At 49.9% G+C, this 17786-nt stretch overlaps 1 protein-coding gene across 1 annotated transcript in view; it reads right to left on the minus strand.

The window, feature by feature from the left end:
• Nucleotides 1–17786, minus strand: part of GPR107 (G protein-coupled receptor 107) — a 70734-nt gene that overhangs the window by 17045 nt on the left and 35903 nt on the right. Inside the window, exons 11-14 of the mRNA XM_014863461.3 lie at nt 17264–17337; nt 16715–16832; nt 13415–13545; nt 11227–11270 (exon numbers count right to left, since the gene is read on the minus strand). Of these exons, the coding sequence (XP_014718947.2) occupies nt 11227–11270; nt 13415–13545; nt 16715–16832; nt 17264–17337 (367 nt within the window). The remainder of the gene's footprint in view (nt 1–11226; nt 11271–13414; nt 13546–16714; nt 16833–17263; nt 17338–17786) is intronic.

The raw sequence follows: 17786 nt of genomic DNA on the forward strand, positions 1-17786 counted from the left end.
AAGGGGCAGGAGTGGAGACACCAAGTGGAGAGAATGCGCGGGAAGAGCAGGCACAGAGGCTCCGAGGTGAGGCAGCACCAGGCAGCAGCGAAGAGAAAGCAGCTCGGGGCAGCTGGACAGTGAGGAGGCAGGGGACGAGGCCGGGTGGAGAGGAGAGGTGGGAGCTGAGTCAGATGCCAAAGGCCGGAGCTGGACTCCCTTGGCGCCGAGACCAGGGAACCTCGGCCAGCTGAAGCAGGGCCGTGCCTTGATCACACCTACAGTTCAGAGCAAGCTCTCTGGAGACAGGATGGAGAGAACCAATAAAAGCCCAGGGGAAGTCAAAAGCCTGGAGTGTGGAGGTCCCTCTAAAAGGTGGTGAGGCCTTTCTGTCCGTGGAGAGCAGAGGACAGGGCAGCAAACAAGAGGCTGAGCTTGCGTTGGTGGCTGGCTTGGGAGACAGAAGGACAACAAGCCAACGGTGCTGGGAGACCAGAGAGAATTCTTCAGGTGAAGTTCATGGGGGAGAGAGCAGATGGGTCAAGGCGCTGCAGGCCTTAATGGGCCAAGACACGAGTGCGCGTGAGAGGAAGGGGGCGGGAGGCCCGCGTCACAGCCTCCAGGCTGACTGTGAGACACTCGGAAGAGGCAGCCACGAAGCCTTTATCGATGAGCCTGGACAGCCACAGACAGGCGCCCACGAAGAAACATCAGCACAGGCACTGACGCTAGGCCACCCCAGGACACGGGCTGGGACTGAGAAACAGACCTTGGGAACAACTAGGTTTGTCTCTAAGAAAAGCAGCCACAATAAGCAGAGTTCAAGGTTGATTCTGAAACCCACCAGTCACGACAGACATCGTTTCTAGGCACAAGTAAGGCATCTGTTTGAGACTGCTGGTCACGGGATGAGGCACCTGGGTCCACATGGGTGTTCTAGGCACAGCCAAGGCAGTGGAGGCCAGGAGCAAGCTTCCTCATTGGAGCAAGAAGCAGGAGTGGGTGTCAGTGCAGGCCCTGCACATTTGAACACTGTGGGTTCAAATTCCAACTCTGCTGCTTACTGGCTATGTGACCTCAGATAAATCGCCTCACCTCTCTGAGCCTCAGTTTCTTCATCTGTAAAACAAGAATAACAATACCTACTGCCAGAGTTGCTGGGGGAATGTGTGAGACAGGATGTGGAAAGCAAACAGCACACAGTAAGCACTCAATGAATGCCTGATGTCATGGCATCAGGATTACATGGTATTACCAAATACCAAATGTGGCATATAGTGCTACAGTGGCTGCCACAGCTGGCAGGACTCCAGACTCTAGTAAGTAAAACTGGAGCAAGTGGCGACCTGGGGACTGCCAGAGAGCTCTGGGTTCTCCTGGAAGCACTGCTGCCATATGCACACGATGAGTCAGCCTGCCGAGCAGGGGATGGACCAGCTCTGGAGGGTGGAACCTCACTGGCACCATGCAAGGAGCAGTGAGGCAGTGGGCCGCAGCCTGGAGTGCCAAGCCTCCCTTTGCTTTGATTCCAAAACAGCCTTCAGTGGAGTTAAGAATGCGGATCGCTTGCTGCTCACTGGACCATGGCAGGGCGGGCTCCCACGGGAGTAAGGGCTCACCAAGTCTGGGCTAGCTATTTCTGACCCCACCATGAGGAAGAGCAAATATGGTAAAAGAATGAGCACGGTGTGAGGGAAAACGCCTCAGACAGGAGCCAGGAGACCTGCATTCCAGGCCCTGTACCATCATAGCTCAGGGTGCCTGAGCCTGGCCTGCCGCTGCCTCCTTGGGGCATCAGTCTCCCATTTGGAGAATTTCCTTCCGGCAATGGTCCTTAACCGGGGTGGGCAGCAGAATTACCCGGAGAGCTTTCTTTAGCACAGATGCCCAAGCTGCTCCCTACTCGTAGGGAATCGGGGCTGGCTATAAGGATTTTGAAAAACTTCCTAGGGAATGGGGGAGGGGTGGGGTGGGGAGCAAGGAGAGAGCACGGACACCTGTGTCAGGAGCGCCTACGAGGCTGACTTCCTGCTGCGGGATTCCTCTTCCTCCCACTCTCAGGAAAACGGACATGACTGGATTTTGGCAAGTACTTTTTACTGCCGAGAACAGAAAAAGTGCCCACTGAGGTAGGAAGTACCCACTGAGGCAGGACGCATCCAGCCTTTCAAATTCTTAACAAGTCAGCGCTCTCTCGGACCCAGCAGCAAAAGAGCAAATGCACCCCAACTCCAGGAGCTCCCTGCCTAGACTTTCACTTTTCCTCTTTAAGCCCCAGAGTACCAAGCAGGCTGGCAGGAAGATGGATGGGCCCCTTCCTCCTCAGAGGTCTTCCCTGGATGGTCTTGGAAGCACGACAACAATAAAAACAACAGTGCTGGTCACCATCTACTGTGTGATAGTGCGCTGGGCCCCGGGCCGGGCCCCTCTCCTATTTCACCTCGTGTAGTCCGCACAGGAGCCTCTGTGAGGAAAGGGGGCTGTTACCACTGCCTCGCAGATGAAGGACACAGGCCTGGAGAAGTGAGTAAATTACCAAGGTCGCACAGCTTGTAAGCGGAGAAGCCAGTGTTCAAACCAAGCCCCTCCCTCCGAGGACCAAGCTCTCAGTGCCCAGGCTTAACGCTGAGAGAAAGGCGCTTCACGGCCTCCTAATCCACCAGTGGCTCAGGGCAATGCGATGGTGGCTCAAAATGCTGGGCAATGCCAGGAGCTGCCAGCACTCTGTCTTGAGGAGTTAGCTCTGGACAATCCACGGGACGGACAGAGGCAAGGGCCCACGACAGCCACTTAGAGGATGAAAAATTTCCACAACAACCCTTCCCTGGGTGTAAGGAAAGCCTTGAGGCTTAAAATCACCCCTACCTACCCATCATCCTTTTCTCCTGCTTCCTCCTGAGCTTCACAGGGAATTTTGAGTCAAACTAAAAATTAAAGAAATAAGGATGACAGCAAAGCCTAGATCGCATTGGAGTCGCTCTGACTCACTCTCAACCGTAGCATTTCCACAATCTGCTTCAGCTCCGGGCTCAAGCTCACAGTGCACGGGGCACAGGGCAGCTTCCCCCATTCGAAGCCAGGCCACATGCTGACCTGGGACCACACTGGTCTGAACGTGTCCATTCTGGAGTGCTGAGCCCACACGCCTCCACTAGTAAGAGATCCCACTCACCCGTCTCACAGAGAAGGCATCAGGAGCGAGGATGGGAAAGACTGTGACGGACAGGAAGAACTAAGAAAACTGAACGCTTTCATCTGCAAACTGAAAAGTAGCTCAAAATACATTTCCAATATACATTTAAAACAATGACCCCGGAGTGGTCAGAAGCCACTGAAATGAACAGTGGAGGGCTGTGCATCTTACTGTAAGCAAAATTTTATCATAAATAACCAACAAAAAGCATCAAAGAAAGGAGCAAAAATGGCCCAAGAGACCGGCTGACAACCACACCACTGCAGGAAAGAGTGACTCCAGAACAGATTTCTGCCCTCCAGTCTAGTGAGCGTGTGCCTTTTTCGTTCCTTCTGCTCTAGAATCACACCCAAGGCCCTGCTGGAGGAGGGGGTCCTAGGGCCCATGCTGATCTCAGATTCTGCTTGTGACAGTCCCTCCCGCCTTGCCAGCCCGCAGCGCGCAGCCGCAATGCTGGCAGCCGTGTCAGCCAGACATCACAGCTGAGCTGGGCAGCACATCGCTCCCCTGGCTGTCCACAGCACAGACTCACAGTTGGCAATGAGCTGGGCAAGGAAGACGGTGAGATGTCTCATGGCTTGATGACACAGCCTGGTCAACAGCAGACAACACCTTCTCAATAGGAGAACCTGACCGCCCTGAATACTGCAGTAATCTGAGAAAAGCTGCTTTCAACTGTGTCTTAAGAATCGCAGAAAACAAATGCATGCTAACACCACTAGGCAGGAGAACCACACCCAGAACTGCGGAGGGCATGCCAACACAGACGGCTAACCAGGCCCACTGGGGGCTGAGTGCCCCACGGTAACTAGGGTCCTGATAATATCTGAAAGGCCTAAGAAGAAACTGGCACTGCGATGAAGCTGCGTCTCAGCCCGGGGATACGAGAGGCCTCTGCTGCTGGTTGTAGATTCTATTAACTCAGGGTATCGCTGGTTAACTGATTATTTCAAAATGTTGATCAGAAGCTGGGATTAGGTTGATGACATTAAAGGAATTCTGGGTGACCTGCTGAGGGAAAGTAATGAAAAGAGGTTTTTGGTGATTAAAATAAATTAAAAATCATTGTATTAAGCCAGTGTAATAAAATATCCTTTTTCTCTCTCATTCTCTCTTCCTCAGAGTCTATTTAGTTGTGGTTTTACCCTTTCTAGGGTCACAGACTCCTGGAGAGACCAGGAGACAGCCTCCTTCGAGAATGTGCTGAGAGCCACAAACCCTGTGGCCAGGCAAATGCGAGCATGCACAAGATCTACAGTCTCTGACCCACAGCTGCCTCGTGTCATGCTCTCATGGGTGCCACCTGAAAAACACCTGACTTACAAGGTCAGCCACACACTTAGGTGAGGTGGCCCTGAGTGACAGAGAGAATCCTCTGGGGTCTCGACAAATGCCACCTCACCTCATGCCATAAGAGAGGCAGGAATTTTGTAAGTACTTCCATCACATCTCCCGGAGAGAAAGTGTTCTTTGCCTGCCAGCACGCCACCTTTCTGGAGCAGCAGACTGTTTAGAACGCCCTCAGGGCGCAGCTTTAGACTGCAGAGGCCGGAGCAGATCCACAAATGCATGCTCTAGCTACACGGGAACAGAAGGAAGTAGGAAAAGTTTCTGAGTGACCAGATAAAGGGAATCTCACTTCTTCTGCCTTTTCTCTTCCATGATCATGAAACAGTGCTCCAGAGGGTGGGATCCCAACGGACTACCCTCACCAGCCGTGCAGACGACAGTGGACTGCGGGTCCGGAGGAAAGCACCCTCGCCCCACTGCACAGTGCTAGAGCCCTTCCACCTCCGGGAGGTGGAACCACAGCCAAACGCGCAGCTGGGGGCCCTACTCTCCTGACCTCCTCGTCCTCTCTAAGGCTTTTGGGCTAGAGTCTCCAAATTTAATCTAACAACAATCCTCACTGCCTAGAGCATCAGTGGGTCTGGGGCCACCTTAGTTTCTACTTGGAAAGTGAAAATAAAGGTTAGATAAACCTATAATTATAACCAGGAACTGAGTCAAAGAAGTCAGAGAAGAGAGCGCGTATAAACCATCAGCCCGGGTAGAAATGTATAACCCAAGTCTCTGTTCATAAACAGAGAGTAATCCATGTTAAAAGCCATCTTGTTAGTTAAAGAAAAGCACAGATTCCCATTAGAGTAATGGGTTAGGTAAAATATCAGAACAGAGAAGGATGCAAAAGCTACTGTCCCAATCAAATAACAAAGAACATAGTGCTGGACACTAAGTTGGAGTTCAGTAAATCCTCAGAAGCAGTAATTTCTTATACCTATGTGAGCTTTACAGTTTTCAAAGTGCTCAGTACAGAGCGAACGGTCAGCAGTCAACATCACTACATTATAGATATGGTTTCAAAAATGGTATCTCTTAAATGTCCACAATAGCCAGGAGTTGTCACACTTTCTCTGTAAAGGGCTGGAGAGCAAATGTTTTAGGCCTTGTGGGCTGGCTGATCTCGGCCACATAGTCATCACTGCCACAGTAGCACAAAAGCAGCAACAGGCAATACGTATAGCAATGGGCATGGCTGTGTTCCAACCAAAGTTTATTTACAAAAACAGCCAGGGTATTTCTCTTTCTTGCACATTAGTACGTTTTTCAATAGGTCTGTTTATATGAACACACCGAAATAAAACATATTTTTTTGGCATCGGTTGCCCAGTAATGGACTCTTAAATAGTCACAAGAATCTGAACAAGTCAGTCTGAAATGAGCTCAACAGGCTCAGGAAGAAAGAACCAGGCAGCCTTTCACTCCCACTCACGGGTGTTGGGACCACAAGGCTCAAGAAGTCGCATCCCTAATGCATGGTTCTGGAACTTTCAGGCTCAGGACCAATGCACACTAAAAAATTACTGAAGACCCCAAAGAGCTGGTGTTCATGTGGGGAAAATCTATCAGTATTTATCATATTAGAAATTGCAACAAATTTCCAAAATATTTAATAATTAATTTAAAAGTGACAAAAATAGGGGCCGGCCCGGTGACACAGCAGTTAAGTTCGCATATTCCACTTTGGTGGCCTGGGGTTCGCCGGTTCGGATCCTGGGTGCAGACATGGCACCGCTTGGCAAGCTATGCTGTGGTAGGCGTCCCACGTATAAAGCAGAGGAAGATGGGCACAAATGTTAGCTCAGCACCAGTCTTCCTCAGAAAAAAGAGGAGGACTGGCAGCAGATGTTAGCTCAGGGCTAATCTTCCTCAAAAAAAAAAAAGTGACAAAAATAAATTCATTACATGTTAATATTATTTTTCTTATAAAAATAACAAAAAAATTTCATGAGAAGAGCAGAACTGTTTTCCATTTTTCTAAATCTCTTTAATGTCTGGCTTAATAGAACACAGCAGGATTTTCATATTTGCTTCTGCATTCAATCTGTTGTGAAGGAGGGTTCTGGTTCAAGTATATGAAGAAAATATGGCCTTAAACAGACGTAGGCCTTTTTAGATAACTGAATAATCTTCTCTGATTCTATATTAAAACTTGACAAGCGGTAGCTTCTCGAAGATCAGCGAAGTGGGAAATCTGAAACTGTATCACTGACTTTTCACACTCTGTCAATTAAAATCCACTGGTCCATCTTGCACTTTGACTGGATCTTCTATCCATGCATGACTGTGTAACATGCACTGATCAGGTGGAAAATACTGTTTCACTGAGTTATGCACACCTCCAAAACACTGCAAATTCTTATCACAAAATATTTCTTAAAAGTCCCCCTGCTCACATTAGAGCTCTTTTAAGAACCGGGAAGCTGTCGAGCTTGCAGCGGTGGATCTAAGTCTTCCGAAATTGAAATTTGTGCTTTCAAGTGAAAATTAGATCACTGGCAACAAATACTTGTAGTTGTTTCCCTGAAGTGAGATGTTTATTTGGTTCATTTTCAAGAAAATGTCTGCCAAAACTCCAAGCTTCAGTACCCATAGTTTGACTGTCACCATCTTTCAAATACAAACGGTGCCCCAAGAGACAAGTGGCTAGTTCAGCTTGCAACTCAAGCAACTACACGTGCTCTCCCTCTAGACGACCGTCGCACCTCGGTACGCGGCAGACGTGCTTTAGGCCTACTTCCCAGTTCGTCCCCCAGAAGGTTAAAGACCATATGCAAGGGTAGAGATTTAATAACATTAATAGCTTTTACTATTTCACCAATGCCACTCTTGAGTGAAATGAGCCCTTTTCCCCCCTGCAAGAAGGTGGCAGTGAAGAATGCCAGGGCCACCGACACAGGGTGGTGCCATGCCCTGACGCTCGCTGAGGCGCCAGCTGTTCTCCCCGCCTCGGCTTGTGCACCCTCTGCAAATGCCAACAGCGAAAAAGGTGGATAATGTCTTATTATGGAAATGGCTCTGACTCCGAGGAGCCTCTTGAGAACTCTGCCCTGACCAATACTTCTCAGGGGCACAGGACCTCGACACGGCCGCAGCTCCAAGTGAAGCCATGCCTCCACAAAGCCTCCGGCTCGCCAATCACCATTTGTTTAAAGGCTTGTGAAGCTCACCTAAAAGCTAAGATTCCTCAGAATACTTCCACCAATTTTCCTCAGAAACACAAGGAAAAAACCCCAGAAGATCAGAAGCAGAGCCTGTTAATTAAACGTATGGTGTGTATCCCCCAGCCAGCCCTCTAAGGTGATGACGCTGGAGAACGAACGAGAAGGAAATGGGCGCAGGCTCAAGGGCAGGAACAGCCAGTGAATGTTGGCAGGCGAGACCCAGGGGACAGAGCGCGGCGCGCCTGTGCAACACTCAATTAAGCCTCCTCTCAGAGGACGGGCGCGGCAGCAACTCTAAACGACAGCAGAGTGTGCGACAGCAGAGACAAAGACACAGCTTAAGGACAGCAGGCAGCTTCATCTGTAACTTTTTCCTTTATACTTCCCTCAGGTTCAGTCGGAAGGAACCCAGAGACAAAGAAGCGCACGAAATCCAAACGAACCCTCCCTGAAAGCCAGATGCAATCCCGAATGCAGAGGGACAAGGACAAAGAGCATTTCCCCCACCTGCAGTTAGTCAGCCTGGACTGCACTTAAAACTGAAACACTTAAGCCCAAGTCGCTGTTAAGGTCGTGCAATGAGTCAGTGGAATAATGGGCCTAAGAACAGGAACCAGAGTGTCAGGCACCATCCAGCAAAATGCTTCCAAATCCAGTAGGAGACATTCCTGCCCTTGGCCTTTACTTTGCGTAGATGCCTCTAGGATGGGCTAGATCTCAGGGGGTGAGGGGACAGGATGGGACTGAGGAACACAGAGGGTCAACCAAGACATCCTGGGACCAGCACCAGCAGGCGGTCAGCTGTGCGTTCACTCCAGCTTCCCGGTGCTGCCGTGGTGCCATCCTGGAGTGGACAGGGCACAGCCACTCTGCAGTCACACCCGAGGCTGGCCTGACAGCACAGGGCGCTGCTCCTGAGGGTTCCTTGCCGGGGAGACTTCAGCTGTGGGAACACAGCTGCCCTGACTTGGGAAGTGTCCCAAGCATGACCACTTCTCAAAGGACGGAGTGAAATAAGCATTTGCAGATCAGCTCAAGAGCATCCCTCAGCCTAAATCAATTCGGTGAAAGAACACGAATCAAGGAGACACCCCCATTCTAGGCTAATCTACTCTGTCCCCCTTTCAAAGGGTTTGTGATACCCGCTGATGAGAAACTGGTGCTTCCTTAACAATATGTCATCCTGAGAGTGCTGAAGGAGAGCCCGGGGTGGGGGGTTTGCGCGACTCCCTGTGTCCGCGTTTGCTCTCTGCTGAAGAGGTCTCATGCTGTCACCTGGTGGAAAAGACGAGAAACTGCCTGTGTGCCCCAGGCGATGACAAAAGCACTCCTGTTCCATAAAGTTTCCCTTCCCCATGATGCTAGGGGACAATGACGAGTCCATCTTGGGCTTCCCCTGCAGTGCTCTCTGCCCAGGCAGGATACTGCACTAAGATCTCAGCTGATGACCACGCTCTCACGGAGTAAGAGGTCCCAGAGACAGTCACCTACACAGTCAGCCCGAGCCCTCCAAAGCACGGGGCAGAAGGCGGAGGCAGTCAGAGGGCTAGAGTGATGGCGGGGGGGTGGGGAACTGGTGAGGGAGGACCGGAGCAAGTCGCAAACAGGGAAGGATGAGGCCAAGAAGAAAAGCACAGATGAAACCCGTCAACGGGGAAACCCTGCCCGTGGGATTTTTACACACCTTCAGCCAAAGTCAGAAAAATGAATCTAGAAATAGTGAAGTGTATAAAGATGAAAAAATTAAAATGTCTCATCTCAATATATTAAAATAAGAGAAAGACACATTAACTAAGTCACAGAAATAATAAAACCCCTTTTTAATATGATGTGTATAGAAGAGAAAAAAAAAGACAAGAATATACCCAAACGACAATTATTCCCAGAAAATGGGGTTTTACTTTCTCCTTTGGACTCTTCTGTTTGTGGTAGGGTGCTTTATTAAAATTCTGATTTATTTTTTATGATTCCCCTTTACCCTATTCCAAGAAGTCAGGAGGGCTCTCAGAGTTCTGTGGCTCAGAGGAAGGCAATGTAGCCAGGCTTTTTTAGCACAAGATTTCTGCAAAGTTCCAGCTTAAACTCACTGAAAAGAACTTATCCCAGAGGGTATCCCAGAGGGAGAAGGGAACCCAGTGCCTCTGACGGAAAAGAGGAGAAAACAAAGAGCTATTTCCCAGGACTGGAAAGAAAACAAGAGCTGGCACATTCTGTGAGTGGGGTCTGTGGCCACTCGAGAAGCCCAGTGGGCCTTGAGAGGCTGGACTCAGAGCACTGGCCAGACCTCCCAGCCGAGGCAAGACCCTCACAGGCTGCCCAGACACAAGAGTGGTACCCAAGCCAGACAGCAGGACTCTCAATAGGAACCACTGTGGGCGGAAACCAGGGGCACCGCTGAACACCGTGCTCTAAATAAGAACGCTGGATGTCCCCTGACACTGGAGTGAAGCCTTGAAGGCAGGTCTAATTCAATTTTAAGAAAGTACTGTGATATTAATTGTACAGCAAGTGTGAACTAAAATATGTACCTACTACAGTCCTGTGTTGCATGACGATCGGATACATCCCGAGAAATGTGCTGTTAGGCTGCTTCATCGTTGTGTGCACATTATAATTACTTACACAAACCTACATGTACAGCTTACTACACACCTGGGCTACATGGTACTCATCTTACGGGGCGACTGTCACACATATGGTCCATCCTTGACCGAAACATCATTATGCAATGCATGACTGGACATGTTTTCTGACTTTCCTGAAATGAATCCCCTTTACTTTTATAATCAGAAAATAGGTCAGCAACAAAACTTTATTTACAACAAGAACTGGACAATCTGCCTTAAAGAACATGATTACTATCAGCACTGGGTGTATGATGTCACGGCTCCAGAGGCAGCTCTGGCCTTTGACAGCACTGCTCCTTGACCCCTTGTGGTCGGCAATGCCCATTTGTGCCACAGCAGCCTGTAGTTGTGGACATTTTTCAAATAAGCCCAGAAACACACAAAACGTTTTCTTTGTGGTATCTTTTCTGATTTAGCAGGCACGGTTGGAAAATCAGGTGAATGCAAAAAGTTATAATGGCACAAGCACTTATAAATCAGAGCGTGTCAAAGGTTCTCTGTGGCATCAGTCTCGTTGTAAATTAATACCGACACCTCTATTTTGGAAGCGTGTGACATCAGCAGAAAGGGACGCTTTACACATAGCCAGCCTCAATCCTGAACCTCCTGTTCTCACAGTGAAGTGTTAGCCGGTCCCCCCAAAACAAGATTCTCTCTTCCCGACTCAGTTTTGAGAAGGTGAAATCACGCTCACGAGTGGCAGTGAAATGAATCATCCCAAAGAGCAGCAGCCACCCCAGGCCTCCTCACAGCTGGTCTCCGCAATGGGTGCCACCTGCCTCTCCACCCAGCAACGCCATGCTGCCTCACAGAGCGGGCCCAGGGCTCGCGCCGCCTCCCGGGCCCGTCCTCCGCCCCTCTGCAGCGCCCAGGCCTGTGGCTTCAGGGAAGGTGAGCAGCACAAGAGCACAAGGGAACTTGCCTTTTCCATCTGTTGCTGATGCTTCTTGTAAATGCCTGATTGACCTAAAAATAAACATTTGGGAACAAAAAGTTAGCTCACAAACTTGCATTCCTGTCCGTTTCCAGTACTAGCAACTGAAGGCCCCGAGTCCCTCCACCATAGACGGAAGGGCTGGACTAGACTGAGCAGGCTCTCCTAGCACCGACATCTCTGACAATCGGCACTCCGCCCATGTGGTGCTCAGGCTGTGAGTCAAACACGCCCTCTGCTGGCTGAACAAAGCATGGCAGGGGCCTGCATGTGAGGAGAAACAAAACAAAATATAACCATTGAACACTCCTGATTTCTCAACCCAATCTCTCATTCCCACAACTACCCCCCACCAACACTACTAAGACGAGAAGCATCAGTGAGTTTAGCTGCTTCCTAGACAGAATGGCCCCCATAAGAAGGTCACAGGCCAATTTCTAAAGTCTAGGTCCAGGAGCTGTGAGCACGTGGCTTCGTTCAAACTTTGTATTCATTGACTGGAGATTTATAACTGCTGAAAAATGCCGACCTCCAGGGAGTCTTTTCCAGCTGCAATGTGCCAGTAACTAAGTACCATCATTACAGTTCAGGCAGGGGACATTAACATTATTAAAGGAGCTATAGATGAGAGTTCCAGGCAGGGTTCAAAGGCACCAGGGAAGTCTTTCTTAAAGGATGAGAGCAGCACAGGCAGACACGGTGCAGGGGGAAGACAGCTCAAGTCCTCACATGGCCACCCACTCTTTACTGGACCATGAACAAGTCATTTCTCCAAAAACCTCCATAGTTTGCCCACCTGTGACAAGTGACTGGCACAACATGTGAACGTTAACTAGCACAGAGAACACCAAACCAATGCTGGCTGAAGCTGAATATTTAAAAGAAATCATCAATACTAGTTCTTACATCACCTCTTAGTACTTGATGTTTTTCATTTTACAGCAATTTTCAGGATATTTACCTTAAAGAATCTTGCCATTTGGCATCTGCTCGTGAGGGTTTTAATCATCAAGTGGCAGGAAATGGCCCCTTGTAGCTTTATAGTGCACTGGGTCTTCCCAAACCCCCATGTCCCTTCTACTTTGCTGAGTGTGGCAGATCTAAGAGGAGGGTTCTCCACTCCGTTCCCTAGTAATAAGATGCTCTTTCTATCTGAAGATAATGCTGGTCCTCCTGCTACAGATGCCTGAGTTACTTATTCCTGGCAGGACTCGAGGAAGTGTGGAGATTAGACTCATTTGCGCTCTCTTCCACAGTGGCAGGTGTCCGCTGCACTGCTCTATGTACACGTGTGACGTACGATGGAATTAAGGTTAAGAGTGAATCTAACTGGCTAGAATGAGCATTACACTCCACTGGCACCATACCCTAAAAAACTCAGACACGAGTGACCTGATAAACCCGGGGATCCTAAAGAATATTAACTGACTGCAGGGGGCATTGCACTGAGGAACAGCTCCCTTCTAATAGAAGGCAGGTAAATCTATTTTCCTAAACTTTATTCCATAAGAGTTAATTGCTTTCAAGTAGCCGTGGAACTAGCTCATTATAAGGGTGCTTCATTTTTGCTCGCCGTTTGTCCTCAACTTGTTTCCTACTCTACCAAGAATTTCCTTCACTTTGCATGAGATTTAATGAGGATATTATTTCTCACCAACCACTGACTTAGCACTACCATTTCTTTACACATAACCAGAGCCCAGCATATGCATCTAAAGCCTGCCATTTCCAGGAATGAAGGAGCCCATTCTGAAGATATCTAGAATGTTTACATGCTGAGAACTACCACTAGTTTTATGTTAACGGACTTCCTCATTTTCCAACTAACTTGGCAAGAAAAGGCTATGGGATTTCTTCAACTCCCTCCCCTCCAAATTCTTGCTGCTATTTGTGCTGCTACTAAGTTCGCATTTCCAGACTCTTCTCTATTGTCTAAATGGTGCTAAAAGCCAGTCACAGAGCCAGACTAGCTCTATCAGAATCCACTGGGGAACTTGATAAAGACGGATTCCAGGGTCCTGCCCTGAAGACTGATTCAGTCTGGGACCAGGAAGCTGTATTTCTTAAAGAGATGCCCCGTGTGATTCGAACCAGTTTGCGAATGGCTGGTCCAGCTGTTGGGTTTGACGACAAGCCTCGTGGTGCACATGCAGCCTCCCTCCCTCCGAGGACTTACCATACCACTGGGAAGAGGATGGCTCCACAGCACAGCAGGTCAACTAGAAACAGAGAGTCCTTCCACAAGCCGTACTCCGTCGTCCCCTCCTCGGTGGACTCTATGATGATGTAGGCCACATTCGCCAGCACCTATAGGACATGAAAAGTCACTGAGGCCCCAAAGCGCAGGGAGATCTTCATGACCACAGCCCCAGTGGGGGCTGGACACCTGGCCTGCAAGCCCTCAACCTGTGGCCACAGCATTATTTCCAGTCCCACATGCTCTTCCAGAACTTTGCCATTCTCCTGCCAAGAAGCAGTCTCTGTGCCCTCCTCCTGAGATTGTGCTTGCTCTGACCAATACAGTAAGGTGGGAGTGACGCCATGGACTTCCAAGGTAGGTCATACAAAGAATGCAGCTTCTGCCTGGCTCTCTCTCTTGAGACACAAACCCTTGGAGCGCCCTGAGGCTTCTTGTGAGAAGTCTGGCTACCTCGAAGCTGCCATGCTGGCCAGAGCAGGCAGAGAGAGACAAAGACGCCCAAGGAGCCCCAGCTGTGCTGGCCCTATCAGATCCAGTCTCCCCAGGCCAGGAGGGAGAGGGAAGTGAAGACTTCCAGAGGAGCCCAGCCACTGTCTGACCACGTAATGCACGAGACTTGAAGCCAGACCCGCCCAGTGAAGCCGCTCCCGAGCGCTGTTGTAAGTTACTAAGTTTGGGGGTGATGTATTATGCGGCAAGCGATAACTGGGACACTTTGCTTTCCAGGCACCCCAGGCCTCAGCACAGCCACTCAGGTGCTAAACAGGGGGCACTTTCCATCTCGGTTAGCCACAGTGCCCATGCTCCTCGGGCCCAGTTCTCCCTGCGTGGGTAGCTCTGGCTCTCCCTGACGGTCACCTTCTCCGCGCCAGATAACGGGACTGTGTTCTCAGAGACCAGAGATGCAAGCACGGCAGACTCCTCACAGCAGTAACTCCTGTCCAGGTCCTCTCTACGTGGACACAGCTCAGTTCTTCCCACTGAGGTTCATCCGCGTCCATGTTCTGCTTCGATTTCCAAAATTAAGGCTGTGCCTTGTGTGTTCAGTCCTGATATTAAGCTCTTGGCATATTATGAAAAGTCCTTCAGATGACTAAACTGAGATGACAATGTTTTGAAAACTGGGATGCTGCTCAGCATGAGGGAGACATAATCTATGAGACATTCTTTTAAGATTACCACGAGAACAGACGCAAGGATTCTAATCCCACCTCCACAGTCCATGAGAAGTCCACGGTCCCCAGTACTCGACTTGACTTGCAGTAAAGGTAGTTCTCCAGACTTCTACAAAACTGTGCAATCTGTTGTGCTAGCACTTGGGGCATCTCCAAGCGAAGTTCCTCTACCTAGGACTGAGTTAACTCAGCACAGAAGCCATACTTCGCCTCATATAAATGCAAAAATTATTTTGCAATTTCAGTCTCCCACCGACCCCATTCTGGGTTCCTCCCGAAGCCCAGTCTGTCCTAAACGTCTGCACCTGTGGCTCTGTCTATGGCGACAAAGTGGAAAACAGGGTTTCCACAGCTCACACCCTTAAGTCCCTTCTGTCCTTTGTGCACACTCCTGTCACGAGAGACAAAGCGTTCCCAGAAGGGCTGGTGTGCAACAACGTGCCAATCATGCTCCCGAAACGCCACTTTGTATGCCACACACTTCTCACTCAGAAGCGTGCAGTGGCTCCCTGTGGTCAAGAGGAAGCAGCTTTAACTTTTTGGGCTGATGTTCAAGGCCTTCAAAGACTAGTCCCAAAGGTTAAATACTTGTCACTTCTTCACTGTAATTATTTGAATGTCCTTGTTTCCTCAGAGAGACCTGACAGGTAACCTTGTGTTTTGCCCCTTCTGGGAACAAAAGCGGGGAAGCTGGGAAGACGGTGCCCACTGCATCACAGCCCCGGCCAGCGAGGGAGACTCCAAAGTGGAGAGGATGGCTGCAGCTACCAGAGGGAAGGGGAAACAGGAGCTGTCCGGCACGTGGGAAGAGGACCCAGGCCCGGTACTCTGGGCTCTGAGACCTTGGCAGGCTGCAGAACTTGGCCTGGCAGAGACGTGGTCCCAGTGGCTCAACAGCAAGACCCACACAGGCCCCCGCGCCTCCTGTTCACCAGACAGTAGGATCACGTGCTTCTGCTACTGCTCCTCTGCCTCCGTCCTGTTTCTTTCCTTAACCATCTAGGCAAAGCCCATCTCCATGATAAAGCCTTCCAGATCATTCGAAGTGGGGGATTACTCTCTCCTCAGAAACCTCTAGCAAGTGGTCTGTACCATTCACTCGGCACTCACGTATGTCCTTTATTACTGAACGTGAAGGAGGCTTTGCTGCAAACATTGCTAACCCACCGATCACCAGTGTTGAGTGGGCTGATCTGGGTGCCTAGGGAGTTGCCCCTTCCTTCGCTGGGAAGCCTGCCACATTCACACTGTGCTCCACAATGAGGTCAGCTGGCAAGAACAACTTTATCCAACAGATGCTCTTTGGTCAAGCAGAGCAGGGTAATTGCACACTCCTGTTTACTCTCAGACTTTATTTTCCCTTTTTCTCCCTAAAACCCCCCAGTACATAGTTGTGTATTTTTAGTTGTGGGTCCTTCTGGTTGTGGCATGTGGGACGCTGCCTCAGCATGGCTTGATAAGTGGTGCCATGTCCACACCCAGGATCCGAACCGGCGAAACCCCAGGCTGCCGAAGCAGAGCGCACGAACTTAACCACTCGGCCACAGGGCCAGCCCCAAAGACCTCCTGTTTATTATGAGTTCCTTAGGTCCAGGTTCTGCTTCCAGTACGTCTATTTATCTTCAAGACACAGTTCCTCCCCTGAGGGGCTCACAGCCTTGTAAGGCTGGCCTCCACCCCAGGGTCCCAAACACAGGAAGGGTTTAAGAAAGGCTTGCCCCTGACGCCTACTTAACAGTCTACCTTACGGAAGCTCACTGGTGTCATCTGCAGTTGTAAAGTAATTTGTTAATAAAATCGCTTCTTCATTAAGAGGACCATTTTGTTAGAGGGAGAAAGGATGCAGAAAAGAAGGCTGTGTGTTGGTTGCTCTAATTTTTCAGCAGCTCTCTGTGCAAAGTATAGGTGCCCACATGTTGGTTTAAAGATGACTGATGGTCAAAAATCTCCCAGTGCAATCACTAGAGGTCCTGGGTCTGTCAGAATGCAGAAAGAGAACCCCCGGTGGCAGAGGCAGGGTTTCTGAGTGAGACAGGCCTGCAGCTGAGCCCTGCGAAGTGCCAAGACGGAACTAGGCCAAGCGGGGGTGGAGTTCCTTTACCTGGAGTGGGATGACAATCATGAAGATCTTTTTGTCTTTATCGGAAAGGATGTGCTTAATGAAAGCCCAGCCGGTGCCAATGAGCGCGATGGTGATGAACAGCAGTGCCCCTTTCAAACTGGAAAAGAAAACATTTAACAGACACTGACGGGCCTCTTCAGACTCTCACTCTGAGAGTTACATTCTACAGTGCACTCTAGGATTTCACATGCTTCTTGCAAAAGATAGGTGGCCCGATTCAGGAAACTCATCTCACATGTGCAACACTTCTCTCCGGACATGCAAATAGTTAGCTACGCACCCCCACCCTGAGCAGCCAATCCCTGCAGGGAGGCAACCCCTCCCAGGAGCACACCTACAGCCCCAACTTCTCAAGTCTGCACAGCCACCTGCATGCCACACCCTTTTGGCATGGCAGGAACCCAGAAAGGCTGCCAAGGAGGCAGGGCCATCAACCTGGGGCAGGCCTCTTCCTACCACGGCTTCCCCCACTTCTCCCGCGCACCATTCCAGGGCCCGAGTCCTCTGTGTGGCATGCCGCATACTCACAGGTGAGTGATGTAGTACACCACAGCCCAGCCTTCGATGGGAAAGCCCTGGGAGGAGATGTAGTGGTAGTCGATCTGCAACCGAACGAGCACGTTTCAGACAGGCCCATCCACCTCGAGCCCCAGTGCACAGTGGAACAGGAAAGGCCACCAGAGGACTTCCTGGTGGAGGACGTCCCCCATGCCACGCCCTGATAACTCACTCGCCAATTCACAATTAAGCATGTGAGTGCACTAACAACGTCAGGGAGCTTGAGAAACCCGACTCAAGGTTTCAAAGTCACTAACATCCAGCCCAGGTCCCTCTCTTGAGGCAGGTGATTCACCCTGGCAAATGGCTGCCATTCTCTTCTTTAAAATCTCTAAGATCCAAATGCCACAGGTCTTTTCAGTATTCCAGCCAAGAACTTTATCTTTCATGCTCCAGCTGCTTATAAAAGTGAATAAGCCAGTCAGTAACACATCTGTGTGGAATCACCCAGCTTCAACTAGGTTTTCTTTGAAAAAAATTCTGTAAAATTTAG

The sequence above is a fragment of the Equus asinus genome, chromosome 10 (assembly GCF_041296235.1).
Source record: "Equus asinus isolate D_3611 breed Donkey chromosome 10, EquAss-T2T_v2, whole genome shotgun sequence".
NCBI classification, from domain to species: domain Eukaryota; kingdom Metazoa; phylum Chordata; class Mammalia; order Perissodactyla; family Equidae; genus Equus; species Equus asinus.